Consider the following 25,177-nt stretch of genomic DNA (forward strand, 5'->3'; position numbering starts at 1 on the left):
GCTCCAGTAACGCAAACTCTATGTCCCTGAACACGTCATGTGGTTTCAGTTCTCTATACCTCTGTACGAGCTGCATTCCCTGAGATGCCTTTAAAACACACACATGCACGCACACCCAGTAATACAAAGCAGTTACTCACACTGTAAAGTATTCCTGTTAGTCCTATCTGCCTTATGGATATGACCGCGTCTTCTTCACTCGGGCATTTGGAGTGTCTCCAGACCTCTCGCACCCCAAGTATGGTTTGCACACCCGCAGTGTCAAAATTCCTTGCGAGCTTGTGACATATGCAAATTTTTCAGGCCCCACCACACTATCTACTGAGGGCAGAAACTACGAAGATGGGCCCCAGGAAGGATGTTTTAAAAGCCCTCCAGGTGTCTCTTAAGCACCTAAGGTTTGAGAAGCACTGCTCCAGGGAATCGGTGATGTTGGCTGAATGAACGGAGGGTGAAGAACCTGGAACGCTCCTTTACGTTTTTTTAAGACCTACATTCATTCCAAGCTTTTGCTTTTGTTGATGTCAGTCCACACACATTTGTATGTTCATGAACAAAATGAGTAACCAACCTTTTCAAAATGTCCAGTGAAATTTTACTTAGTTATTGGCTCACTTTGGACAATAAACTTTCTCCTCACAAATGAGACAGTTAACGTAGGGCTTCATTTATTATTATTATTAGCTATTGTTTAGTAGCTAACTCTGCGTCATGGTTCTGAATTTTGGTTGGAGGAGCGGAACCCCAGGGAGTTACAGACACAGTGTCTTGCCTAGCACCCCGCAGCAATTTAGTGGGAGGCCAGGCTCGGACTAAGCAGCTTCAGAATTTCCATTTACGCTGAGCCCATTGAGTCACTCACAATGCTGCTGTTCCTTCAGGTGTATCACAGTAATTAACTTGGTGGAGAGACCTTGGAAGGTTACAGTAAACACTTTATTTTGTGGTCAGGCAGTTAAATGTGTAAAGGTCCCTACCCTCTATCTGATCATCACTTAAAGGACATTCCTATCGGGCCAGAAGTGATTTGTTAGTGCCGTAATATAGGCAGCCTTTTCACATCTCCCTCTGTAGCTGCTGGAATCTTGGCTCTCACCCAAATGCCCCACTTGGGTTTTGTTCAGGAAAGATTTTCTCCAGCTGCTTTATTTGTTCCACGATTACATGTATGAGCTTCCAGAATGTAGGAGATCACAAGTCAAATGGAAGGCTTCAGTTCCCAATTCACCTAAAGAGATAAAATTCGAAACCAAGGAAACAACAAAACATGGCTAAATGAAGGGCTAAGTGTAAATGAGACTGAACAGTATTCCTACTAAAATGTCAGCACACGCCAAAGCACGGAAGGAAAATAGACGTTGTGGGGGTAATCAGAGTATCTTTGTGCTCCACTTACGGTCACACTTGCAAAGGGATTCATATTTCTTCTTTACCATTTACAATTTGAGGCAAAGCAAGCGGACAAAAACAAAAGAACTTCGTATTTAAAAATCAACAAAAACTTGCACGGCCGTGTTCATAGCGGCGTATGTCCCAAGAGCTAAAAAGGTGGAGGCGGCCCGACTGTCCGTGGACAGATGGATAAACAAGTGTGCTGTCCACATACGATGGAATATTATCCAGCCTTTAGAAGGAAGGAAATGCTGGGGTGCCTGGGGGGCTCAGGAGGTTAGGTGTCTGAGGCTTGATTTCTGCTCATGTCACGATCTCAACGGTTCGTGAGATGGAGCCCTGTGTCGGGCTCTGTGGCAGAGCCTGCTTGGGATTCTCTCTCCGTCCCTCTCCCTCCCTCCGCCCCTCCCGTTAGCATTCTTTCTCAAAATCAATAAATAGTTTTTAAAAATGGTTAAGATCGTTAAAAAATAAACAAGAACAACTACATAAACTGTCCTAAGGATTGAAAGAGTACATTCAGATATGACATTTGGGCATCCTGGAGATTGGCCATCATTCACACTGAGAGCCTGGGGATCGAGATGAAGAGACGCAGGTCTGAGGGGAAAGGGCGGCTGGTTACTTGTGACAGATGGAAGAGTAAGTGAAGACTATGCAGATAAAGACCTATGGGTCGTAGGGCAGGAAAGGAAGATGACTGTTAGCATAAAAATAGAGGCTGACCCCCCACAAAAATCATCAAAGGCCAACGACATCTGGAAACCTAAAAAGCAAAAATTTGAGGTCTCACGAATCTCACAATATATACTGGAAAGTATTTCAAAGTCCACAGTCCAAACATCAGTTCAGCTTCAAACACATCACACACACTTGTCAGTGTCGTTAAGCCACACGGTCTCTCTACATCACAAACGGGACAGCTGATGAATGTAAAGAACATCAAACACGGTGAGACCTTCAGAATGTTGCCCCTAATCAGTGAAGATGCTCTTATCTGAAGCAATCTGGACCAAGAGCCAATCGGCTAATTTTTTAAAAGTCTGTTGAAAGGGAGGAAACACATAAAAAACGGTACACAAGGCTGTGGATGCTGCGGGTGTTGCCATCAGATCCCCCAGCTGCTGGAACTGTTACCTGCTGAGAGTTCAACTGAGAAATTCAAGGGGCTCACCCCCAGCCAGAGGAAGTTGCCTCCCTAAGGCTGATGGCCCCCTTTCCCCAGGGGCAGCCCACACCCAATGCCTGGTCAGTGCAGGAGGATAAGCACCGATCTCTCTGCCACATCTCTGTGCCTTAGTTTCCTGTATTTAAAATAAAGAATAATATTTGCCTCACGGATTATGGAGATTGAGGGATACGGTGCAAGTTGCACAGTACCAATCACATAATAGATGCTCAATCAATGCTGGCAATATCTATTTTTATACAGTAGAAGAAGCTGTCTTATCCAGTTCACCAGCTTAAAAGAAGCTTCCAGTCCCATATGCAAAGCAGTCCTGCAGATGCCCAGCACTGGGTGGTGAGCCCAGCATTCCCTGCGGCATTGGTGCAATTCACTATCTGTTAACCCTGCCTCCCCGGCTCCCGTACAGGCCTGGGTCCAGGAGCACCTTCAGCAAACCTCCTGCACACTTGTCTCTGTCTCGGGGTCTGTTTCCCAGGGCCCAATCTACACACATCCATAACTGAAGTGTTTAATTTTAAATTTGAAATATAAGCCTGCATTTGTTCCCTGAAGCTGTGGTGTACGTCAAAGCCTGCAATCTTTGAGACCAGGTCCATGGATCAGCATGCCTTCTCCTCTTTCTTATATAAACTACACTGGAAATGAATTACCTATGATTTCCTACTTTGGTTTCCTGAAAGTATGCAAACTGAAAGACCACTAGAAGGCAATCTAGATGTGGAATCCCTCTAAATATTTTTTTTACCCACCCTCCCACCCTGCAATCTAACAGTTATTTCACCCACAGCTAATGTGACAGCTTTTTCTAAAAATTTAAAAACTAATAAAATACACATTACATAAGATTTACCTTCTTAACCATTTCTTTTTTTTTTAATTTTTAAAAAAGTGTTTATTTTTGAGAGAGAGACAGAGCGTGAACAGGGGAGGGGCAGAGAGAGAGAGGGAGACACAGAATCCAAAGCAGGCTCCAGGCTCTGAGCTGTCAGCAGAGAGCCTGATGCAGAGCTCGAAGTCATGAACCGCGAGATCATGACCTGAGCCCAAGTCGCATGCTTAACCGACTGAGCCACCTAGGCACCCCTGGCATAGGTAGGTTTGAGAACAAGCAACACAAACAGGTTTGGGAACAAATACAACTCAGTTTGAGTAGAAGTACAGGAGTGTACTAGAGACAAGCCTCCCAATGACAAGCAGTCAACATGTTATGGGCATCTGCAGGACTGCTTTGCATATGGGACTGGAAGCTTCTTTTAAGCTGGTGAACTGGATAAGACAGCTTCTTCTACTGTATAAAAATAGATATTGCCAGCATTGATTGAGCACCTATTATGTGATCGGTACTGTTCAACTCGCACCGTATGCCTCATTCTCCATAATCCGTGAGGCAAATATTATTCTTTATTTTATATGCAGGAAACTAAGGCACAGAGAAGTACTCAAGCAATTTATCCAAAGTCAAACCACTAAGAAGTAGCAGGACTGACATTTTCAAGTTGGTGTGAACCAAAGCCTGTCCCCACTCCCACCGGCCACACTGGCTCTCCAAATGAATATTAAATAAAAGGGGCAAAAAGTTAGAAATGTAAGAAGCGATCCTTCGTTTTCTACTGGCATTGTACAAAATGACAAAAATATGTCACGTTTATTTTTTCTTTTAAGAGTATAATTAAACAAGGAATGCACTTAAAGGATCCTCATAACACAGGAGAGAAGGCAGTGCAATCTGCAATTGTTATTTGTTTACATAGGAATAATTTCGGTTAATGAAAGACGGAAGTGTTAGGCAGCATTTGCAAGGAAAGAACTGAAGTCAGACGTTTTAATTGTGCTCTCAGATGAATACCTACACAAAATAAGGTGGAAATTTTATAGAGCATATTAAAAGCTAAGCGTGTTACATCTCAAGATAACTCTTTGAATTAAAAAAGAAAACAAAAACAAAACAGAAAGCCAGCACATCTAAAATAATTCAGTCAGCTAGCAAGTGACTAATCAAAGATGTCTCATTACAACCAACTGCACCAACACCCACGTAGAAAACCCAAGCTATAGTTTTTTCTTTAGAAGTATTTTCCCAAGAAAATAAAGCATGAATTTGTGGTTGTCTTTTAAAAAGAAAAATGAGTGACATTTCAACACAGATACAGACAACATTGTAAGCCAACATCCCCCCGCCCCACCCCCCCACCCAAAAGGAGGTATATAAGACTGCCAGATCGTAATGAGTAGAAGCAAGCTCTGTGTAAGAACCTATGGGAGGCTGGCAGAGAGAAGGGCCCTCGTCTTCCCGGGCCATGTGGCAACTCCCTTTTACAACCTCAAGCAGGAGGCCACTCATTGCTCCCCAAGATGTCCAGGACACTGACATATGTGTGGCAGCAGAGGAGACTGCCAATAGCACGGCACAGCACAGCCCAGAAAGGCTACCTGTGCCATTCGGCTCTTTTCTGTACCAACAATCCATGAAATGGGACATCAACAGACACACATCTAAGACCCAGGCGCGCTCCCAGATATGCGGGGGCAACTTCTTTTTAATGGAGCCATCTGACCTCCACGCCCATTTCTAGGTGGATGAACACCTTCCTTGGACATCAATCCCAAATTGATGCAATCATCAGTCCCACACTTGCTCTCCCCTAGTGTCTGTCTCTGTCACACTGAATGGAGCCACCATTCACTCAGACGACCAGCACAGAACCTGGGAGCCCCTAGTTCCCTCCACTGCACATCCTATCACTACGGTCCTCTGGATTTGGATGCAAAACCCCATTTCATGCATCTGCTGTTTCTCCATTCCCGTAGTTTGGGGCCTGAACTCTTGCAAGAAGACCTCTTCTTAGTACTGATCAGATTGGCCAAGGGCTCTGACACATAATCTCCTTATTTACTGGGTTCCCACTTTTATCTAGATACCATGTTCGATTCCTTCATCACCCAGGGTAGACTCTCTGGGAAAAAAATAGGAAAAGCGATGGGATTTCCCTTAGCACTTACAGAGGAATTTTTAGCATCCCACTGAGAGGCAGAAAAACATCAGGTAACACCAAAAATTCGCTTTTAGCCCAAACACAATAGGCCAGCTGATTCTCAAGATCCTTTTAGCCAGTCAAAAAACTATCTCCTGGCAGTCTCTCTTAAACCACGGTGACTCATTCTGGGTCAACACAGAAATACCTCCTACATAATTTCTCCCAGGTAAGATCTGTAAGGATGCTCCTGGGGCCTCCGGCACAGTTGCCTCATGGAATCTTCCCAAGAGCATCTGTGCCGAAGCATAGACTGCAGCCCCGAATCTGAATCCCACACTCTGCCACTTGGTAAGTGTGGGCCTTCGGTCAAATTGCACATTTTTTTCAGAAAAAAAAGAAGATAATGGTACTCACTGATAAATATGGCTTGTTAAGTTTAACGACAATAAACATCGGCTGAGGGCCCTGCCTCCAGCACCTGAGACCGAAGGTGAAAGTTCCAGCTCTACCCTAGAGTTTCAGTCTAGTGGGGCAGAGAGAGTACAAGAGGGAGGAAAGACCGAGTGGGGATGATGGAGAAGAATTGAAAGAGAACTCGTTGAAAATGAGGTAATTAGGTACAAACCCGATGCCTGATACCTGGCTCACTTAATAAATGCCTTTAGGTTGATTTTTAACCCCTCCATCCCACTAAGAGGTCAGTTAGGTCAGCTGTGACTGACCTAACTTTTCTTTTATCTTTTTGAAAGTTCACATATATAAAATCGCCAACAAAATATCTGATGGTCGCTGGCTCCGTTTTTGGGAGAAGCTCCCATTTCCCTTTAAGATGCTCCTCTCTGATGGCTTGTTATTTCTGGCACCTGCTCTTACAATCATCCACGTGTACTGTGTAATTGGTGCTCACTGGTTCACTGGGAAACAGTTTTCTCAAACTTCTTCCCACCTCCATTAAGAAGGTTCCTCAGAGAAGATACGTTCTGAATTGATTTCTAGACAGGAAAAGCTTGTAGTCTGGAACGCAGAGAGAAAATGACACCTTTTGATTATAACACTTCATGATTTTTACCACCGTACCTCATTATCTTACACGATCTGTTATGTTACACAAGAGAGGAAAAAGGAAGTAGACACCGGAAACAATAAAGCGAGAACCAGAAATTCGGATATCCAACATCTGTTCATGGATAAGAAATGAAATGAATAACTTGGTTCACAGTTGCTTCTACGTTCTGGACAGTATCACAGGCAGCAAACAGTGTTTTATGTTATAAGCTGTGGTGGTTTTAAGCCACATCTGCAAATTATTTAAGGCCTAATAGCCCTCCCTTTAAGTGCGGGCACTGGGATTTCCTCCACGCTCTCCCCCTCCTGGCTCATTCAATCAGCCCTGACGAGAGAGCCTCCTCCTGTAAACAACAGGCACTAAATAAATCACCAGGTGTCTGAGTGAGCCACCCTGTAAGCGAATCCTCCAGCCCCAGCCAAGGCTTCAAATGACCGTGACTCTGGCCAACACCTTGAATGTAGCTTCTTGAGAGGATGTGAGCCAGAACCGCCAGCTAGGCCACTCCCAGATTCCTGACCCACAGGTACTGAGATGCTAAGTGTTTATTGCTTTAATCTGCTCAGTGTCAGGGTCATTTGCAGTGCAAAAATAGATAGCCAAGACTCAAATCAATAGGGGATTAGGGATAGGGTTTTTGTCATCAGGATAGCATAATTTCCTTCATTAAAAAACAACTCCCTCAATTTCTTTTCTCTGGAGCACAGAATTGTGAGTGGCAAGACAACAGAGTTAATGCTGGTTCTATTCCTTCCCTGCTTCAAGTCTCCCACCCCCAAAAAGAAACTACAGTTTGAAATACTGGAACTAGAGAACAAAAAGATAGTGGTGGGTTGTAACTTCTTAAAAAAACAAACAAGCAATTTAAACAAGGTATATGGCACATAGGCGAGTCATAATGAAAGCAAATGACTCATTACTAAATTGTAAGAATTGGGCAAATAGAGCAAAGTAATCCTAGACAACAAAGCATGGGTTTTGAGCATTATCAGAACTAGTGATCAGGGCGTTCAAATAATTTCATTTATTTAAAAATATAATTTCTTATGGGTAATGTGAATCAGTATTTAAAGTTTCAAGGTATCATATCTGCTACCAAAAGAAAGGACATTTTATTATTTATCTCAAAATTGGGGTTCATTTATTCACAATCATTTACACCTAATTTCTGCCAGAAATTACCCTAGGGCTTGGGAATGAACCGACAGAAACTATCGTCTCTGACATCCAGGAACTCACAGAAGGTAGACAAATGTGTCTCCTGTGAACAAGACCTATGGGGAGATTTTAAAATGTGGATGCACATTTCTAGAAACTCAAATACCAAAGGCGGGGGAGTGGGACCCGGAGATCTCCATGTTTTTAAACTCATAATCGATTCCAATGCTTAGGCTGGCGTCTCTCCACCGCAGGGGTGGACAATAATAACAGTATGGCCCAAGTCACGGGGATGAGAGGTACAGGGAAGAGAACAGAGTTCTCTTGATCTCTGATGATACTGTAATAGTGTTGTAGGGTGACACATGGTAGCAACATTTGTGGTGAGCACAGCATAACCTATAGAGCTGTTGAATCTCTATATTGTACACCTGAAACTCATATAACATTGTGTGTCAACTATATTTCAATTTTAAAAAATAGAATGTAACCCATTTATTCGATCATCAAATATTTACTGAACACCTGATCTGTACTGGAGGTGCTTGGTGCTGGGGGCGGGGGGTACTACCGAATACGGGAAAATAGGCACCACGAGGTCAGGGTAAGAAGGTAAGAGCTGGCCACATGAAGGGGAGATGATAGTCCCTCATAAGCGGAGGATACACTACCTTTAGGGAACAGGGAAGGGGGAGCACACAAGGAACCCGACCACATCTTCAAATTTGGAACCATACTACATGGTAGGCTTGATGATTAAGTTAAAGAATAAAGTAGTAGATTCATGCATTCTGAGATTTTCCATTGGAAAGAGACCTAATTGTTCCTCTACTATAATCCTCTCACTTCAAAGATGAAAAACTCTAGATGTTGACCCAAGGTCATGTAACAAAGACAGGCACAGAACCTAGTTCCTGTGACTCCAGTTCTAATGTACTTTATTCTTGACTGGCTCCTCTCAGGAGTAAATGGTGTCTTCAAGAACCAGAATGAGGCCAAAGTATATTTCTCAATTCTAAAAAGCTGTGTCATTACTATAGCATACTATCTCAGAAGCTATCAATCTGGGTCATTTTTGAAAAGATACAATCAAGAAAGAAAAAGTAAGGTGGAGGTAAAAACCATCTTTGAAGCTATTTTGGTTGCTACTGTCGGAAAATGTCTGAATTTAAACTCTAGTAGGCATAAAATAAGCTTACAGAAAATACTAGTTTTGGAATCTGAATCAATGACCTAGAAATAAATCTCAGAAAGGAATAAGCAAAATTTTGAAAGAGAAGAATCAAAGAAAATAAAAACGTCATTTCCAAATGGTTTGTAAAAATAATGTTTTTGAGTTACAGTGTGAAAATAGGTACATTTTAAACCTACAGGTATTAATAACAGGCTAGCATTTTGTTACTAGTCGGGTAAGGAGTGGATTTCCTCCAAAAGGGTTTCTTACTGGAAATAAATGAAGGACTTTGTAGTACAGTCTCAGCAAGAACACAAACTTTTCTCCCTTTTCAGGGTCTTTGCCATCTGGCATCCCGTCCACCACTTTTCTGAAGTTACTCAAAGGTCAGTATTTTGTCCTCCTATACAAAATCAAACTCAGACTCTTACTTCTTCTCTGTTCACTCTGTCTTCCTGAAACAGTGTCTTCCCTTTGTCCCGGTGATCCAGTTTCCTGGATCTCCTCTGACTATTCCTCGTCTGGCTTCCCTCCTCACCATGGGTATCCTCTCAGTGCTCTGCCGGGTCCACTTCTCTTTTTAATCCTCCATTTATGCTAATGGAGCACCATGATTGTCCTACTTGCCTAGGCTCCCAGCCCTTGGAGCTAATCTTGGCAGTTCTCTTTGCATTGCTTCCCAATATCCAGTTCTTGAGGCTATCAGCTTCTTTTTGGGTAATATTTCTAAGACTCGACTTCCTTTCACATGTCCATTTCCTTTCCCCTTGAAGCAGGACCTCATCAATTAGGGCCCAGTGACAATGGCTTCCTGTGGACCAGCCACCTCTTTCTTCATTCTATGGTATAGCTTGCAGCCAGATGAAGACCTTCCTCATCATGTCCCTTTCTTGTTCAAGAATCAGTACACACCCTGCTAAGCCCAACCTCGGTGCCCCTAACATGGAAAGACTTTCCCTTTTGCAAGCCAAAACTAATACATTCTTACGGTCCACCATCGTGGATGATGCCTTCAAAGTCTAACCTACTTCCATACTGGATTTTATTTTCCCCAGCAGTCACATCTGGAATGCTCACATCTCACACTCAATTATTGAAACTAAAAGGCAGTTCTGGTAGACACCACAGTAATGGGGAGCCAGCAAAAGGGTTTCCATATATATTTGCTAAATTGAACTGAATTATATTGCAGCTATGCCAAAGCTTAATTTTAATCATGTAAAGATTGAGGGAGAATGGAAAGCACATCTTGCTTCAATTTAACGGTTATTACTTTGATTTCTTAAAGCTTAATAACAGAAATAGATACACACTGAAAAGCTTTTTTAATTAGAAAAATCACGGGGACAAAATCTCTAAATATTTTTCTTAGTTTTCTCTCCTCTGATGTTTTAGATAGATTTTATCACTCTGAATAAAAAGGGGTCTTTTGGCATCTGAGAAGCTACAGATTGATGACAATGGGTAGACTCAAATTTGTGAAGGATGAATTGTGTCCAAAAAACTGCAGGTCAGAGAGAGATTTTCCAAATGGGAAATGAATTCTGACAGGAAGCTGACTGCTGGGAAATGAAGGAAGGCTTTGAAAAGCCAGTAATCACGATCAAATTTTAGTTGTGTTGACTAGTCTGAAACACATATGTGAAATCCACAATATATAAGTTGTTCTGAAAAGAACTTAATTATGCAGAAGAGGAAGCCAAAGATCTTTTAAAAATCTGAGCATCCATATCATCGATGTGGTAACATGTCACAGATAACAGGTCTGCTTTACAAAATAATTGATGTTCAAGCATCCTCTGCCAGACTTATAAATCTCACTGCCATTATATCAAGTTTAGCTCCTGGTTAGGTAAAACTAGCAGGAAGTTGCTATGACAAGATAGATTGTTCAAAATCATGTGTGAAAATTAAATCATAAGACGTACTTGTACCTAATTTCCTCAGCATTATTTCTTTCTATTCTTGTGTGAAATGTTGTTTTCATTCATTCACTGAGCACTCACTGAGCTCTGTCCAAAGCTCCAGGGATTCAACCATCCCAGTCCAAGAGGAATTCACAGCCAAATACCGGAGCTCACGGGTTTGCTAGGAGGAAATGAACAGGAAAGGACAGGAAAGAACTTAAAAGGAGAAACATACGCTAAATGGAAACTTTCAGCTTTACTTCTAGATTTACTAATTGAAGAATAATCCAACAACTCAACGTTAAATAAAGGTAGCTAAGAACTCTGCCAACTTGGCTATAGTCAGATTCAGTTTTCTGAAATTGTCATATCTTATAAAATTCACATGAGGGTGTCAGGAGGCCAAGACATCCGTGAGCGACAGCCCCGAACATTTTAAGATGCTATCAAATAGTGACTGTGTATCTGGGACAGTTTTTAGCACCTACAGATAAGTAACTATCCCTACATTTATTTCATGAGAAATGTAACTGTTAATACTTTTATTTTCTAGTTTGCTTGTGACAATACTTTCTTCATCATTGTAAGAGAAATGTAGAATTACATTAGGATACCGTCGCAAAACAATTCTGAAAGGATCATAGGGAATCATTACAGAAAGGTTAGAAAACATACAAACGATTGGAGGGGATCCACAATGATCCAATCTAACAATTCTGCGGAAAATATCAACAGCAAAGAAAATCTTGGAATTAAGCAACGTTGTAATAACAAGTTGAGGGAAGACGGGATAAAAGCCAACTAACTGCAAAAGTAAACTTATTTGGCCGGAGATGTTCTCCCCTTCCTTGCTGATGCCCACACCTCTCCCATCCTCTGCATCCCCATGGGCCTGCCCTCTCACCCCGGCAACTGTTCCTCCTTTTATCCTTGCTCGGTGGCACTGGGCTGTGGATAACCTGCCACTGTTTATTTTCCATGTTTCTGCCTTTCTTCCCGGATGGAACATGTGATGTTCCCTGAGGATAGGAAGCGTGCCTTTTATTTCTCTGTATCTCCAGCAATAGGAAGCCTCCTGTACATCATCTTTGTTGGTGAGGATGTGTATGCTCCTTTTTATTTTAATATCTATGTGAATATTAACAACATATAGTTGGTCAGGCAGAAAAGAGCTGGGATTAAAATTTTTAAATGCCATACACACACACACACACACACACACGCACATGCACACATGCACACACACTTTTTTTTTTTTTTTTGCCTTATTTGGGAATATTTCTGAAAAATTCAATATAGCCTTGTAGTAAATGTTATAAGAAATGAAACCAAGACGCCTGGTGGCTCAGTTGGCTAAGCATCCGACTTCGGCTCAGGTCATGATTTCTCGGTTTGTGAGTTTGAGCCCCGCGCCGGGCTCTGTGCTGACAGCTCGGAGCCTGGAGCCTGCTTCCCATTCTGTGTCTCCCCCTCTCGCTGCCCCTCCCATGCTCATGTTCTGTCTCTGTCTCTCAATAATAAATGAACGTTAAAAAAATTTTTTTTAAAAAAGAAATAAAACCATTCCCGTTAAAAAAATCTGAAAATTCATTTATTCGAATTTAAAAATCTATTTTAACTTAGATAAGGTAGATAGAGAACAAAGACCATCAAACCTCTCATTAAGCAGTAACCCTCGTTTGCACCTCCCTCCCCTCCTGCCAAACTCCAGTTTATGAAGTTATTCTAACACATCCAATGAGGAACACTGTAATTTTTAAAAATAGTTTTAAATAATGCATAATTGTCCTAAACAAACAGGATCTACATCTTTTTTGAACTCCATCTACCACAGCCACACACTTAGCCTCTTTGAAGGTCACAGACACCTGAGCTCAAATGCTTACAGCACAGGAATGTCACAGACAACACTCACTGGATAACCTGAGCCATATTAGAAGATTGGTGACTGAATGTCAGGACAAAGGACCCTTAGATGGCCCCAACGCCCACTCTAAAAACAATTCCCTTCCCATCTGCTTGCTGATGCCCACAGTGCTCTGACATTCTACAAGTAGACAAAAAGTTTAAAACAGAAACACCCCTGGGCCATCAGCTTTGTCTGGCACTGTCTTAGACCACACTTGACCCTGCCCCACTGCTGATATCTAGCAGCCCTGGGATTTAGGGGGGAAGGATCCGGCCCACAGCTCCAGGGGTGCTATCAGCAGAATGCCACCCCCTTGCTCACAGTGACTGGTTCTCAGATTAGCAAACACTCCTGATCCTCATAATTGGTTCAGGGGGGTCCCACCACCTCAGGGAGAAGCCCAGGACTTCCGACCCTCCCGAGGAGAGCAGCTCGCAGCTCAGGCTGGTGATGCGGTGGCTGTGAAGGTTGGAGATACTGCAGTCAGTACAAGGGCATCAGACCAATCACAGTGGACACGGGGCAGGAAGGGCAAGGCGGAAGAATCCTAGAGATCCAGAGCAGAGCCCCAGCCTCGATAAAATTACACCCAAGCCCATCTCACCTCTGCTGGGTTCAGTTGTGTGAACCAACAGATTTCATTTATCACTTAAGGCAATTTGAGTTACAACGGGTTGCACATTTACATGCTAGGAGAAGGCAACAGACCGATTGAAAATTGCATCATAAAGTTCATGTAAGTTCTATCGGGTCCTTTCTTGAAATCCTGTGTTGACTGACAGACTGACAGATGAGCTCTGGGCATCTGAAGGAGGAGATGTCACAGAGAGAAGAAAAAGGCACTTTAGAAAAGGATGACTAGGGTTCTGAACAATTTTTTTTAATGTCACCTTATGCCTAAACCTTGGTTGTTAGGGAACCTGAGTTTTAAATTACAGGATTTTAGACACTGTGTCAGGAGTGATTGGAAAGATATTTTGAAGTGGGGGCCTTGATGGGCACCCCTCAAATTACAAATCACACAACAACAGCATGTCCTGTGCTCCCTTCAGATTTTAATTTTAATCCACGAGTAGGGATGCCTGGGTGGCTCAGTCGGTTGAGCCTCCGACTTCAGCTCAGGTCATGATCTCCCGGTTCGTGAGTTCGAGCCCCGCGTCGGGCTCTGTGCTGACAGCTCAGAGCCTAGAGCTGCTTTGGATTCTGTGTCTCTCTCTGCCCCTCCCCTGCTCACACTCTGTCTCTCTCTCTCTCAAAAATAAATAATAAACCTTAAAAAATTTTTTTTTAAATCCACGAATAGATTTCCCTTCTCTAAACTTCAGTTACGTGTAGAGTCAGGGCCACATGCTCTATGTGTGGGGGTCACTCTTTTGCTTAAAAGCTTGAAGTCAAACCTCAGACCTTTGAGATTCCAAGCCCCAGACATGGCTACAACACTTGGCGACCAGCGCTGATCTCTCTCTGGGCTCCTGAGCCCACGGGTCCTGCCTCTCCAAGCCTCCCCTGGGGGCTCCTTCCAATTTGGAACATGGATGTTATGCACCCTGTGCATTCTCCCTGAGATGCTCTCCCCACCCTCTTCATGTGGCTGCCCTGACTTGACCCCAAGCCTTTCCTGAAACACCCGCCTCCCACTGGGAAAGCCATGCAACCCCCATGTCCATCAGGGCCCCCACTTACAGGCGGTCATGATAGCCTTTGCTTTATCTAATGTGGCAGGGGGACAGATGTGTGATGGCCTAGTTTTTGTGTGATTATTTACCTAAGGTCTACTCTCCTGAATAGGCTGTACCTAAGTATGAAGGCAGAAACAGGGCTACTTGCTCGTTGCCAGTTGACAGGCCCTGAATATGCTGAATGATCTCACGATCTCTATTTAGTGTGATGCCTCAGTCTCTTTGCTTAGGCCAGTGTCCATGCCTTGCACATAATTCATACCTACAGTCACTTGGTCATTTATGTCCTCAGCCAGTGCTCTGGCCCTCCCCAGCCCACTCTCCAAACCTCATCTCCAGCAATGCAGCTTCTACTGCTGCCTTACTATATTAACACTTGGCCTTTCCTGGAACTATTGAGTTCAGAAGCAGCACAAAGAAAGAAGTGATAAAAAGCAGGACTGGCTTAGGGAAGCTAGCCCCAGGGAGCAAATTCCATGCTGAGCCCTTCTTCCAGGTTACATCCCAACATAATGTCCCTTGCTCTGCCTTAATCTTTTCTTTCACTTTATTTTAGGTCCTGAATAATCTATACTTGTTTAATTTAATAAGCATTTTCCCTTAATAATGCAAAGGCCTTTGGGAGGATTAAGGGGCTATCAGTCATGCACACTTCAGTGTGAATTAGTTTAATCAAAATACATCCCTACTACCATCCAGCTGAGATCAGCTAAAATGAGGAAATTAGGGGGTGGGGAGTGGAGAACAAGCAGCTGGTGATTTTGGAACACCATGATACAAGGACACTGGAGATCTCTGAGGTATGAGGACAACAAAGAAAGGGTGACCCTAGAGCCCAGAAAGGCAGAGGAGAGACTGTGCCTCCTTTTCCTTCTGTATCTTATTAAAAAAAAATTTTTAATGTTTGTTTACTTTTTAAAAAAAATTTTTTTAATGTTTTATTTATTTTTGATACAGAGAGAGACAGAGCATGAACAGGGGAGGGGCAGAGAGAGAGGGAGACACAGAATCCGAAACAGGCTCCAGGCTCTGAGCTGTCAGCACAGAGCCCGACGTGGGGCTCAAACTCACAATCCATGAGATCATGACCCGAGCCGAAGTCGGACGCTTAACCGACTGAGCCACCCAGGTGCCCCAACGTTTGTTTACTTTTGAGAGAGAGAGAAACAGAGTATGAGGGGGCGAGGGGCAGAGAGAGAGAGGGAGACACAGAATCTGAAGCAGGCTCCAGGCTCTGAGCTGTCAGCACAGAGCCTAATGCGGGGCTTGAACCCACGAACTGCGAGACCATGACCTGAGCCAAAGTTGGACACTCAAGCGACTGAGCCATCCAGGCGCCCCTTTCCTTCTGTTTTTTTTTTTTTTTTTTTTTTTTTTTTTTTTTGTATTTATCTTTCTGTATTTTAACACCAACAGGACACACAGGCTTGAGGGTATGGGTCAACCACACTAGGAATTAAAGATGCCTGGTGGGCTAGCCTGGGAAATCAAGCACCATTTTATTACACTCTCTGGGTATTACGTTCCAGGTTCCAGATTCAACTTCCCCAAACCTTGGGAACCAACCCATTCTTAGCTGGGGACGATACTTTGTTTCTTCCAAAGGGGAAAACTCTCCGCTATGTCCGTGAACAGTGTGCCGTAAGCAACTGTTTAGCTGGTGGATCCACGGCGTGTGATGTGGCCACTGAATTGGAGAACTGGCCCTGAGGAGAAGCCCAGAAGGACTGAAACACATTTTTTTTTCTTTTTGATCACCGTCCAAGGCCTTCATGTATTTGTAGGATGGGGTGGCCTGCACTTCAAATTATGCATCGTATTTCAACAGTGACCGTGTACGAGATTGTGTGGTCCTCGGGAAGAGCTTATGACGTGAAATATTCTTCCTACAAGGAAAGATATTTTGGTTTTGCATCAAGCCCTACCAAAATGAGGCACGTGTAAGTATATATCAAGAGAAAATCACTCCACAGAATTAGGCAGTGAGCTGTCTTCTGTAAAATGCTCTCCTGAATCTACTGTAACTGGGGGTTCTCCTCCTGGGTTCTCAGGCACCGAGCACTCACCTTCAACAACATCACCAGCCTGGGGGGCCTCCTGGGGGAGGCTCACTCCTGCTATCTTTCACTGCAGTGCCGTGTTTTAAGTATTCTGTGGGTCAGATTAAAGTCTTTATTTGATATTTTTTCGGTAGCCAAATAAAGACAAATCTGCAAGCCAAGGATACAGACACTTTAAACTCTGCCTTTGATACTCATTTCACTTAAAGTAAATGAGTTCCCTCATAGGGATCAGGAGGAAAGGACCTTCACGCTACTCACGAGAGTATCAGAAACCAAGCACTGTTCAAATGCTGCTTGCTTTCTTATAGAAACAAACTTGGGGACACTTGGTCTCATTCCAGCATGGTGAGGAAATAAAACCATCCTCAGCAAAATAAAAATATCCCTCATGTGCCTGTTCCCTCCCCCCGCTCACACTTTAGGAATGTTAAATCCTGCTTATCTCAAAACATTAGCCATCCAGATACTGATGACACTGTTTTGATGAGAAGGAAATGAATTTAATGGCATTCATTAAAAAGAGGGGTGATAGGATCTCAGCAACCCCCAACGTAGCCTCCCCCCTGCCCAGAGGCTACAGAGGTTGGCCCACTTGTCCTTACCACACCACTTCCGATCGCTGTGTCTTACGGCACTCTGATTTCCATCAGAATGGAAAAGCCTGTACACTCACAGGATATTATTAGAATTAGCAAATTAAATGACAAGGCTCTGGCATTGCTAAAGCACAAGTATTACAAGACCTAGTTTGCATTCTGGTGAGGAGAACATGAAAAGTCACCTCGTCTATCCCAAAGCTGTGCTTCGGGGCGCCTGGGCAGCTCAGTGGCTTGAGCGTCCGACTTTGGCTTAGGTCATGATCTCACGGTCTGTCAGTTCGAGCCCCACATTGGGCTCTGTGCTGCCAGCTCAGAGCCTGGAGCCTGCTTCGGGTTCTGTGGCTCCCTCTCTCTCTGCCGCTCCCCTACCCGTGCTCTGTCTCTCACTCTCAAAAAAATAAATCAACATTAAAAGAAATTCTTTTTTAAAAGAGTCAGATGTCAAAGCTCTGCTTCAATATAGAATAGGGGGGATGATAACAGCCACCACAGGTTGATGTACAGAATAAATGAAACAAAGTGCCAACAGCATTTGGTTTATAGTAGGCGATAAAATATTTAGCTAGTATGATGACAAGATCCTAAAGGTGACCTCACAAAGAAATCAGTGTCTTGACCCTCAAGGTCAGCCAGACCAAGGAGTGTGCAGTCCTCACACATGTGGTAAGGGATGAGGTTCCCGGAAGCCTCGTTGTAGACGAAGCTGTCAGCAACGCGCTGCACTCATTCTCGGAAGACACCGGAGGCACAAAATTCTCCTTAGAGTTTGGCCTCCTGAGCAGGTTCAAAGAACTCTTCTCTGTCCTGACTCTATAGCAGACAGAATTTGGAAGGGAAATAAGACAGGCTTCCCCAATCCCCAAGGACAGAGATGTTGGTAGAGTACACATAATATTTTCCCAATTTCTCAAATGCCTGGGCAATGTCCCCTCGGCACTATAAATATAGAAAGCACTCACAAGCCGTTTTTAGGAAAGATGAAAATGAACTGTATCTAGAATTAGACCTCAAACTAAAATAATTTCTAATTAGTCTTAGCTTAAGCAAATACGCGAGCACTTAATCTGCAACGCAACCGTCCCTCTTTACCCACGGGGGACACGTTCCAAGACCCCAACGGGTGTCTAAATCGGTAGGTAATACCAAACCCTATGCACACTGTTTTTTTCCTACACGTACGTACCTATGATAAGGTTTAATTTATAAAGCAGGCACAGTAAGAGATTACAGGCATACCTCGGACATATTGTGGGTTTGGTTCCAAACCACCGCCATGAAGCCAGTATCACAATAAAGCAAGTGAAATGAACTCTGGTTTCCCGGTACACATAAAAGTTACACGTGCACTCTACTTGTAGTCTGTTAAGGGTGCAATAGCATTATGTCGAAAAAACAACAACAACAACACAAAAAGCCCAATGTCTACACCTTAATTTTAAAATGCCTTACTGCTAAAAATGCTAACCATCAACTGAGCTTTCCGCAAGTTGTAATCACGGATTACAGATCTCTACAGCAGTAATAATGGAAAAGTTTGAAATAGCACGAGAATTACCAAAACAAAGTGAGCAAATGGCGTTGGAAAAATGGCGCCAATAGACGTGCTTGATCCAGGGTTGCCACAAACCTTCAATTTATTAAAAAAAAAAAAAAAAAAAAGCAATACCTGCAAAGTGCAATAAAGCAAGGTGCGATAAAATGGGGTATGTCAGTAGCAACAATAACTAATAATATAGAAAATTAAAACGTTGTAATGAAAGTTAGGTGAATGTGGTCTCTCTCTCAAAATACCTTATTGTGCTGTAATGGATCTTCTTGTGGTGATGTGAGAGGACAAAATGCGTACGTGAGGAGGGGAGGGGGGTGAAGGACACAGGCGCCGAGATGTAGCGTGAGGCTGCTACTGACCTTCTGAAGACACATCAGGAGGACCATCTGCCTCTGGACTGCGGGGGAGTGTTGGTAACTAAGACCGTAGACAGTGAATACGCGGATGAGGGGGGTCACTGTAATCTCAGGACCTATTATCCAAAAAGGTAAAAAAACATTGAACCTCTCCAGAATTTCTCCCACTACGGTATGTAGATACACCCTTTTCCTGTTGGATGCTGTAGGGATCTTATGGGAAGACATTAACCTCCACCCTACAAATATCCACACAGAAATCTAACAGCTGTTACGTAATCCATAGAAATCCAGTAATTCTAATTACAAACTCAGCGTATTGCCAAAATGTACCATGTAATTCTTGGAACAAAGAGTAAATATATGTGACAAATAACTGCCTTATGAAGCATGATAATAAAACCCAAACGTGCAAACTCATCCCCAACTTAACTAGAAAATGACCAACGTTGCTGTAGCTACCTGTGAGGTGCTTCCTGATCTCAGCCCTGTGCCTCACCTTCCGAAGAAACTGCTCTCCTGAATTTTGCATGTATCATTCCCTTGTTTTTCAAAATAACTATTTTCCAAATAGGGACCTCTAAATATATGTCAATTAGTTGGCTAAACAATGCAAAAACTTTGAGACCTTATCTCCTCATGGATCTACGTTTGCACCATAGAATGCAAGAGAAGCAGAGCCATAATATGGCTTGGCTGTTGCCATTCTTCCTTAACAGGCATTATGTGCCCTGCTCCTTATCTCCCAAGAGAATGAGCCAAAGTTCTAAGGCCACTTACTCTTGGCCTCTGCCTAGAGCACTCACAAATTTCCCTTCATTCTCACTCAGTCTATGTAGGTGTTGTCTGAAAAAGGAGTAGAACTTTCTGCCCACTCAATACGAATCTTTGCATCAGTCATTACTACCGAGCAGACTCAAGGCGGCCCACCATATTGGTGAGACGTCCTCTTGCCCAGAAGAGAGTCAGCGGCAACCCAGACACTGTCTCCATAACTGTACTGCCACCGCCTCCCCAGTCCTCTTCGTTAACAAGTTACAAAGCAGAGGATCATTATTGCCTGGTTGCCCGTCTAATTTGGTCAACACATTGCTACTAACTCCCATGGACTTTCTTCAACTCCCATTAGAGACCATCATTTCCTCCTCCTTCTTCCAGAAAGCCACGTCACAGTCAGCATCCCAAACCGTTAAACTGTTGATCAAACTGTTAAAAATTGTGAAGGGCCTGGGAATTCAGCCTCCCTGCAAGCTAGCAAGGTAGCCTTGCCACAGATTCATGGATGCTGGCAGCGGACCCATGATTACTGGCTCACAGACAAAGGACTCCATTACCTATGGCACCAAGCGGCACGGGGGTCAGCACATTTGTGTCGGTTCCCTTTACCCCGAGTCCTATGGGATGATGCAGATGGGCCCAGATGGGTGCCTACACATATGGAGGGCTGCATTACGGAAGGGGAAGCCTGAGTTGAGGGAGCCCGTTTCTTTTTAAATGGTTGATAAGCATGCCTACCTTTTGTTCTGGAGGAAGACCCTGACTCTATCTTCTAAGCCTGTTCGCTATCCAAACACCTTTGAAAAGATATTCTGGAAAAAGGAAAGTCAGTGCCTCACTCGCAAGATGTTTCTTTTTTTTTTTTTTTTTTTTTTAACGTTTATTTATTTTTGAGACAGAGAGAGACAGAGCATGAACGGGGGAGGGTCAGAGAGAGAGGGAGACACAGAATCTGAAACAGGCTCCAGGCTCTGAGCTGTCAGCACAGAGCCTGATGCGGGGCTCGAACTCACGGACCGCGAGATCATGACCTGAGCCGAAGTCGGACACCCGACCGACTGAAGCACCCAGGCGCCCCACTCGCAAGATGTTTCAAAACAAGAGAGGTCCACTGAGAATAGTCTCTCATTATCTGTTATGCTTTAAAATTGTTCTTTAAGAGTTTTATTATATGATGGTTTTAAATTCTATCTTGAGCCCAGAAATGGCAGTCCTGTTCATAAAGCCTCTTGGAGGAATGTGTGTCTGTGTGCAGCGAAGGGTCCCCCCCCAAAAGGGGTGTGTTTATTAGAGTTGACAAATACGAGGTTTATAGGTTCAGGCATTCAGAAGTGTGGAAGGAATCATTCTGTTTTTTCCTCTATTAGGCCAGAATAATGATTTTTCTCTGTAATATTAGCTTGGAGTTTAATCAAGAGTTCTAAAAGACACAAAGCTCTGCTGTAAGACGGAACCATAAAAATAGCGGAAGCTCTAGGAGTGGCTGCATGGCCAGCGGGCCTCCTTGATAGGATGGAAGCTCACCATTGCAGTGAAGCCACTACCGTGCATTATCCTACAATTTGCACTCTTTCCTCCCAAATCTGCCAGTTTTCCCATGTTACTAATGTACTGACCTCTTCTTTACATTACCCTGTAATTTATACCTTTTCTTTAAGTCCATCATATTCCTTGCATTACTAACGGACTGACCTCCCCTTTATGTTATCCTGCAATGTCCACCTGTTCCCCCTGACTCCATCAGATTTTTCACGTCACTCCTAATGTACTGACATCTCCCAATGTGTACTGCATTTCTTGCAATTTGTGCTCATACTTTCAGAAAAGCTGGGGGAACGCTGCATTGTTACTGTCTAGAGCTAAAGGACAGAGGCTGCTGAGAGGGAGTGCGCTGAACTTCACCACAACCCTTTGGATGGCACTCCAGATTTAGGAAGGCGTCAGGAAGTCATTAAGTACGATGAGGGTCCTGAGCTGATGGCTAAGTACATGATGAAAAGGAAGACGAAAGTTTCCTAATCTGTCCTTTAGGAAAGCTCCGGGGGCTCTGCAGAATGAGAAAAGTCTATAACAACTAGCTTAATTTACATTTAACATATTCTTTTTTATTACATTCATATGAAAGAGATGCTTTTTCATATATTAACATTTTCCTTCAGCTTGTACTATTGGCTATTTGACGTATCTCCTCCAGGTTACTCTATGGCACCACTTCCTACAGAATGTGCTACCTGCATGGAGTCTTAAAGGAGTTGGAGGGGTGCCTGGGTGGCTCAGTCGGTTAAGCATCCAACTTTGGCTCACGTCGTGATCTTGTGGTTCGTGGGTTTGAGCCCCGTGTTGGGCTCTGTGCTGACAGCTCAGAGCCTGAAGCCTGCTTTGGAATCTGTGTCTCCCTCTCTCTCTGCCCCTCCCCTGCTCATGCTCTGTCTGTCTCTCAAGAATAAACATTTAAAAAAGAAAATAAAAAAAAAATGAGTTGGAGATGGCCAGAGGGAGGTAATTAAGAATATTCCAGATACAGAGTGCTACATGTACAAAGGCAGAGGTGCAGGTCTAAAACCTTTAGAGAACTTTAAATATTTCAGAGTGGTTGGAGTACTATATGAATAGGACAGTGGCTGAACCAGATCATGGAAGAATGCCCTTTGAAGGAATCTAGAGGTTATACTGTATGTAACTGGGAGCCATTAAAGAGTTTGAAGCAAAGAGACTCATGTGCTCACATCTGAAATCAGAATAATCTTTCTGATGGTGGTATGGAGGATATTTTAGAAGGGAAAGGATACTGGAAGTAGGGAAACTAATTAAGAGAGCACATATTAGCTTGTAAGGACATGATGAGGGCATGTGCTATGGGCTGAATTGTGTCCCCTAAAATTCATGTTGAAGTCCTCAATGTCAGTACCTCGGAACGTGACTCTGTTTGGAGATAGGATCTTTAAAGGGTTAATTAGTTTAAAGTGAGGTCATTAGGGTGGCCCTAATCCATTATGACTGGTATCCCGAGAAGAGGAAAATAGGACACAGACACACAAAGAGAAGATGAGAAGACACACAGAGAAGACAGCTATTTGCAAGCCAAACACACAGGCCTCAGAAAAAAACCAACCCCGCTGATATCTTCATCTCAGACTTCCAGCCTCCAGAATGGTAAGAAGATAAATTTTGGTTGCTTATGCCACCCAGTCTGTGGCATTTGTTCCAGCAAGTGAGCACAGCATGGATCAAGGATGGTGAGGAGGAAAATAATCTGAGACAGACCTGGGTGGTAGAATAGACCAAGTCTGATGACCAGTTGGTTTTAAGTGGTCAAGGGAGGAAATTGATTTAGAGGACTCTGGAGTGGGTAACTGGATAGATGGTGATATTGTGAACCAGGAAGAGTAATACAAGAAAAGATCAGCAGGTCTGAAGGGGAGGACAACAGAAAGCACTTAGAACATGTGGAGTTTGAGGGGTCGATGGAGACATCCAGAAAGAGAGATGTTTAGCAGTAGAGAAAGCTATAGGGCTGGAATTCAGAAAACAGGACTGTGATAAAGACATGGAGCTGGGGGGGGGGGGGGGGGGTCTTCCACATGGAAGGGAAGACTGTGAATGAAATCTCCCAGAGGAAGGAGATTGGTAAAGGGGAAACAATTGGAAGGGTCATACAGGCAGACCCAAAGGTCCCATACAGCCACCAAAGGATACAGTAGGACCAAGTGCAGGAATGAGCACTGTCACGTACCGGTGGAAAAGGATGTTCCAGGGAGGGCGTGGTCACCAGGGTGAAGGCTGAAAAGAGGTCGGAGATTAGAGAGTATTCCTTGAATTTGGTAATTAGGAGATTACTGGTGAACTCCGCAAAGTCATTCAGCAGAGCTCTCAGAGGTGGAAGCCACGCTGTACTGAGTTGAGCAATGAAGAGACTGGGGAAATGAACACAGCAAGCACAGATCACCCTTGGCTGAGTTGGAGCTGGAGGTAATGCCGGCTCCAGAGGGGGTCCTATTATTACCAGTAGCAGTGGTGCTGGTGCTGCAGAAAGGGAGGGAGTGGAGCCACTGAGCAAATGGGGGCTGCAGAGGTCATACACGAAGGTCAGAGGGTGCTGGGCCTCTCTGACATGTTATCTCTCCAAGACTTCTGATGTCATCCTTACAGTGAGTTGCTCCTGCTCCTGTTTGGAGTGGCTGATTTGAATGAGAGCAAATTCCTTTTCAAAGAGTGTTTATGGGTGGAGGTAGCCCGCTGGTGGATCATTCCACACAGGCTACTCTGCAGGGTGAGGGAGATCACAGCCATCCGATGTTGTGAAGGGGTAAGCTGGGTCAGAGGAAAAGAAGAGAGGGACGGTAAATCACAAAGGAGGTGGAGAGGAACTTTATCCCCTAGCGGTGTTGCCCCTCATGGCCAAAACTGGGTGAATTCTAGTTGCTCTCTGTGCGTTTACTCTCCCACGACGCTGCAAATTCCTTGTCTGCAGTGACCTGCCATTGTTGCAGCCTCTGCCACCCTCACAACGCCAGGCATTTAGAGGGAGCGTGACCTACCCGGAATGGAAGTTCTACCACGGCTGTGTAGAGATGGGGGCCCTGGGTCTTCATCCCCTGATACCCAGGTTCTGCTCGCAAGGAAAGAAAGAGCCTGGTGAGCGTCCACAGTGCACGTCTACACCCTCTAACGAGGCTGAGCTAGGTCAGGAAAGGCTGTGTGACTGAAGGGTCAGAGACCAGCTCTCCAGGGAGGTGACCAAAACTCTCTTTGAGCGAAGTCAAAGTTACATCCAGGGAAATAAGGTAACGAGGCCAAGAAGAGGGTTTTAAAGGGCAGAGTAAAGTAAACTGGGTGGAGACAGGATTTAATACACAAAACCTGAAAACAATTCAGAACCAGGTGGCTATGAAATGTTTGTTTGGGCTTAAGGTGCATATTATCTGATTCCTTTGCTTCTCAGGACACCTTTTCCACAATTTAAAAATCTCTCAAATTGTGATGCACTTTACAATCATTGGTATCTTAGCATTGTGTCATGGTTTAATGGGCAGAATTTCTTCTTTCATTAGGGGTACATAATATGATGGTGCCCGAGAATCAATGTGTCTCAGACTTAATGATACGGTATTTTACTCTATGAAAGGGTATAGCAGTTGTTTTGATCTGCTGCTGTAATTAGAAGTACTCAGCTTCAGCAATGGGTAAATTTTGAGTACTAGCTGAAAAACAGAGTGTCTCAAAAGGCACCCCTTCATGTATTAAGACATTGAGGAACTGTTTTGAGAGCCAACTGTGCACTTTAATTTACCACTCTCCAAACAGTGAGCAGTAAGGACTCTAATTGGCAGAAAGGGCTGTTATGCTATACCATGAGTGATGACATTCAGGTCCCAAAACTCAAT

General features: G+C 43.8%; 1 protein-coding gene across 6 annotated transcripts in view; it reads right to left on the reverse strand.

Moving 5' to 3' along the window:
* Positions 1–25,177, reverse strand: part of EFCAB11 (EF-hand calcium binding domain 11) — a 157,286-nt gene that overhangs the window by 57,494 nt on the left and 74,615 nt on the right. The window contains exon 6 of one of the 6 annotated variants that reach the window (XM_060620528.3): positions 702–1,228. The exons of 2 other annotated variants lie outside the window; for them this stretch is intronic. In XM_060620528.3, coding sequence (XP_060476511.1) covers positions 1,225–1,228 — 4 coding nt within the window. In that variant the 3' untranslated portion in view covers positions 702–1,224. Of the gene's footprint in view, positions 1–701; positions 1,229–10,913; positions 11,043–16,241; positions 16,336–23,482; positions 23,574–25,177 lie in introns of those variants that run through there. 3 more of the 6 variants (XM_060620526.3, XM_060620522.3, XM_078447919.2) reach the window with 3 other exon arrangements.

This window comes from Panthera onca, chromosome B3 (assembly GCF_046562875.1).
Source record: "Panthera onca isolate mPanOnc1 chromosome B3, mPanOnc1 haplotype 2, whole genome shotgun sequence".
In the NCBI taxonomy this organism is placed as follows: Eukaryota; Metazoa; Chordata; class Mammalia; order Carnivora; family Felidae; genus Panthera; species Panthera onca.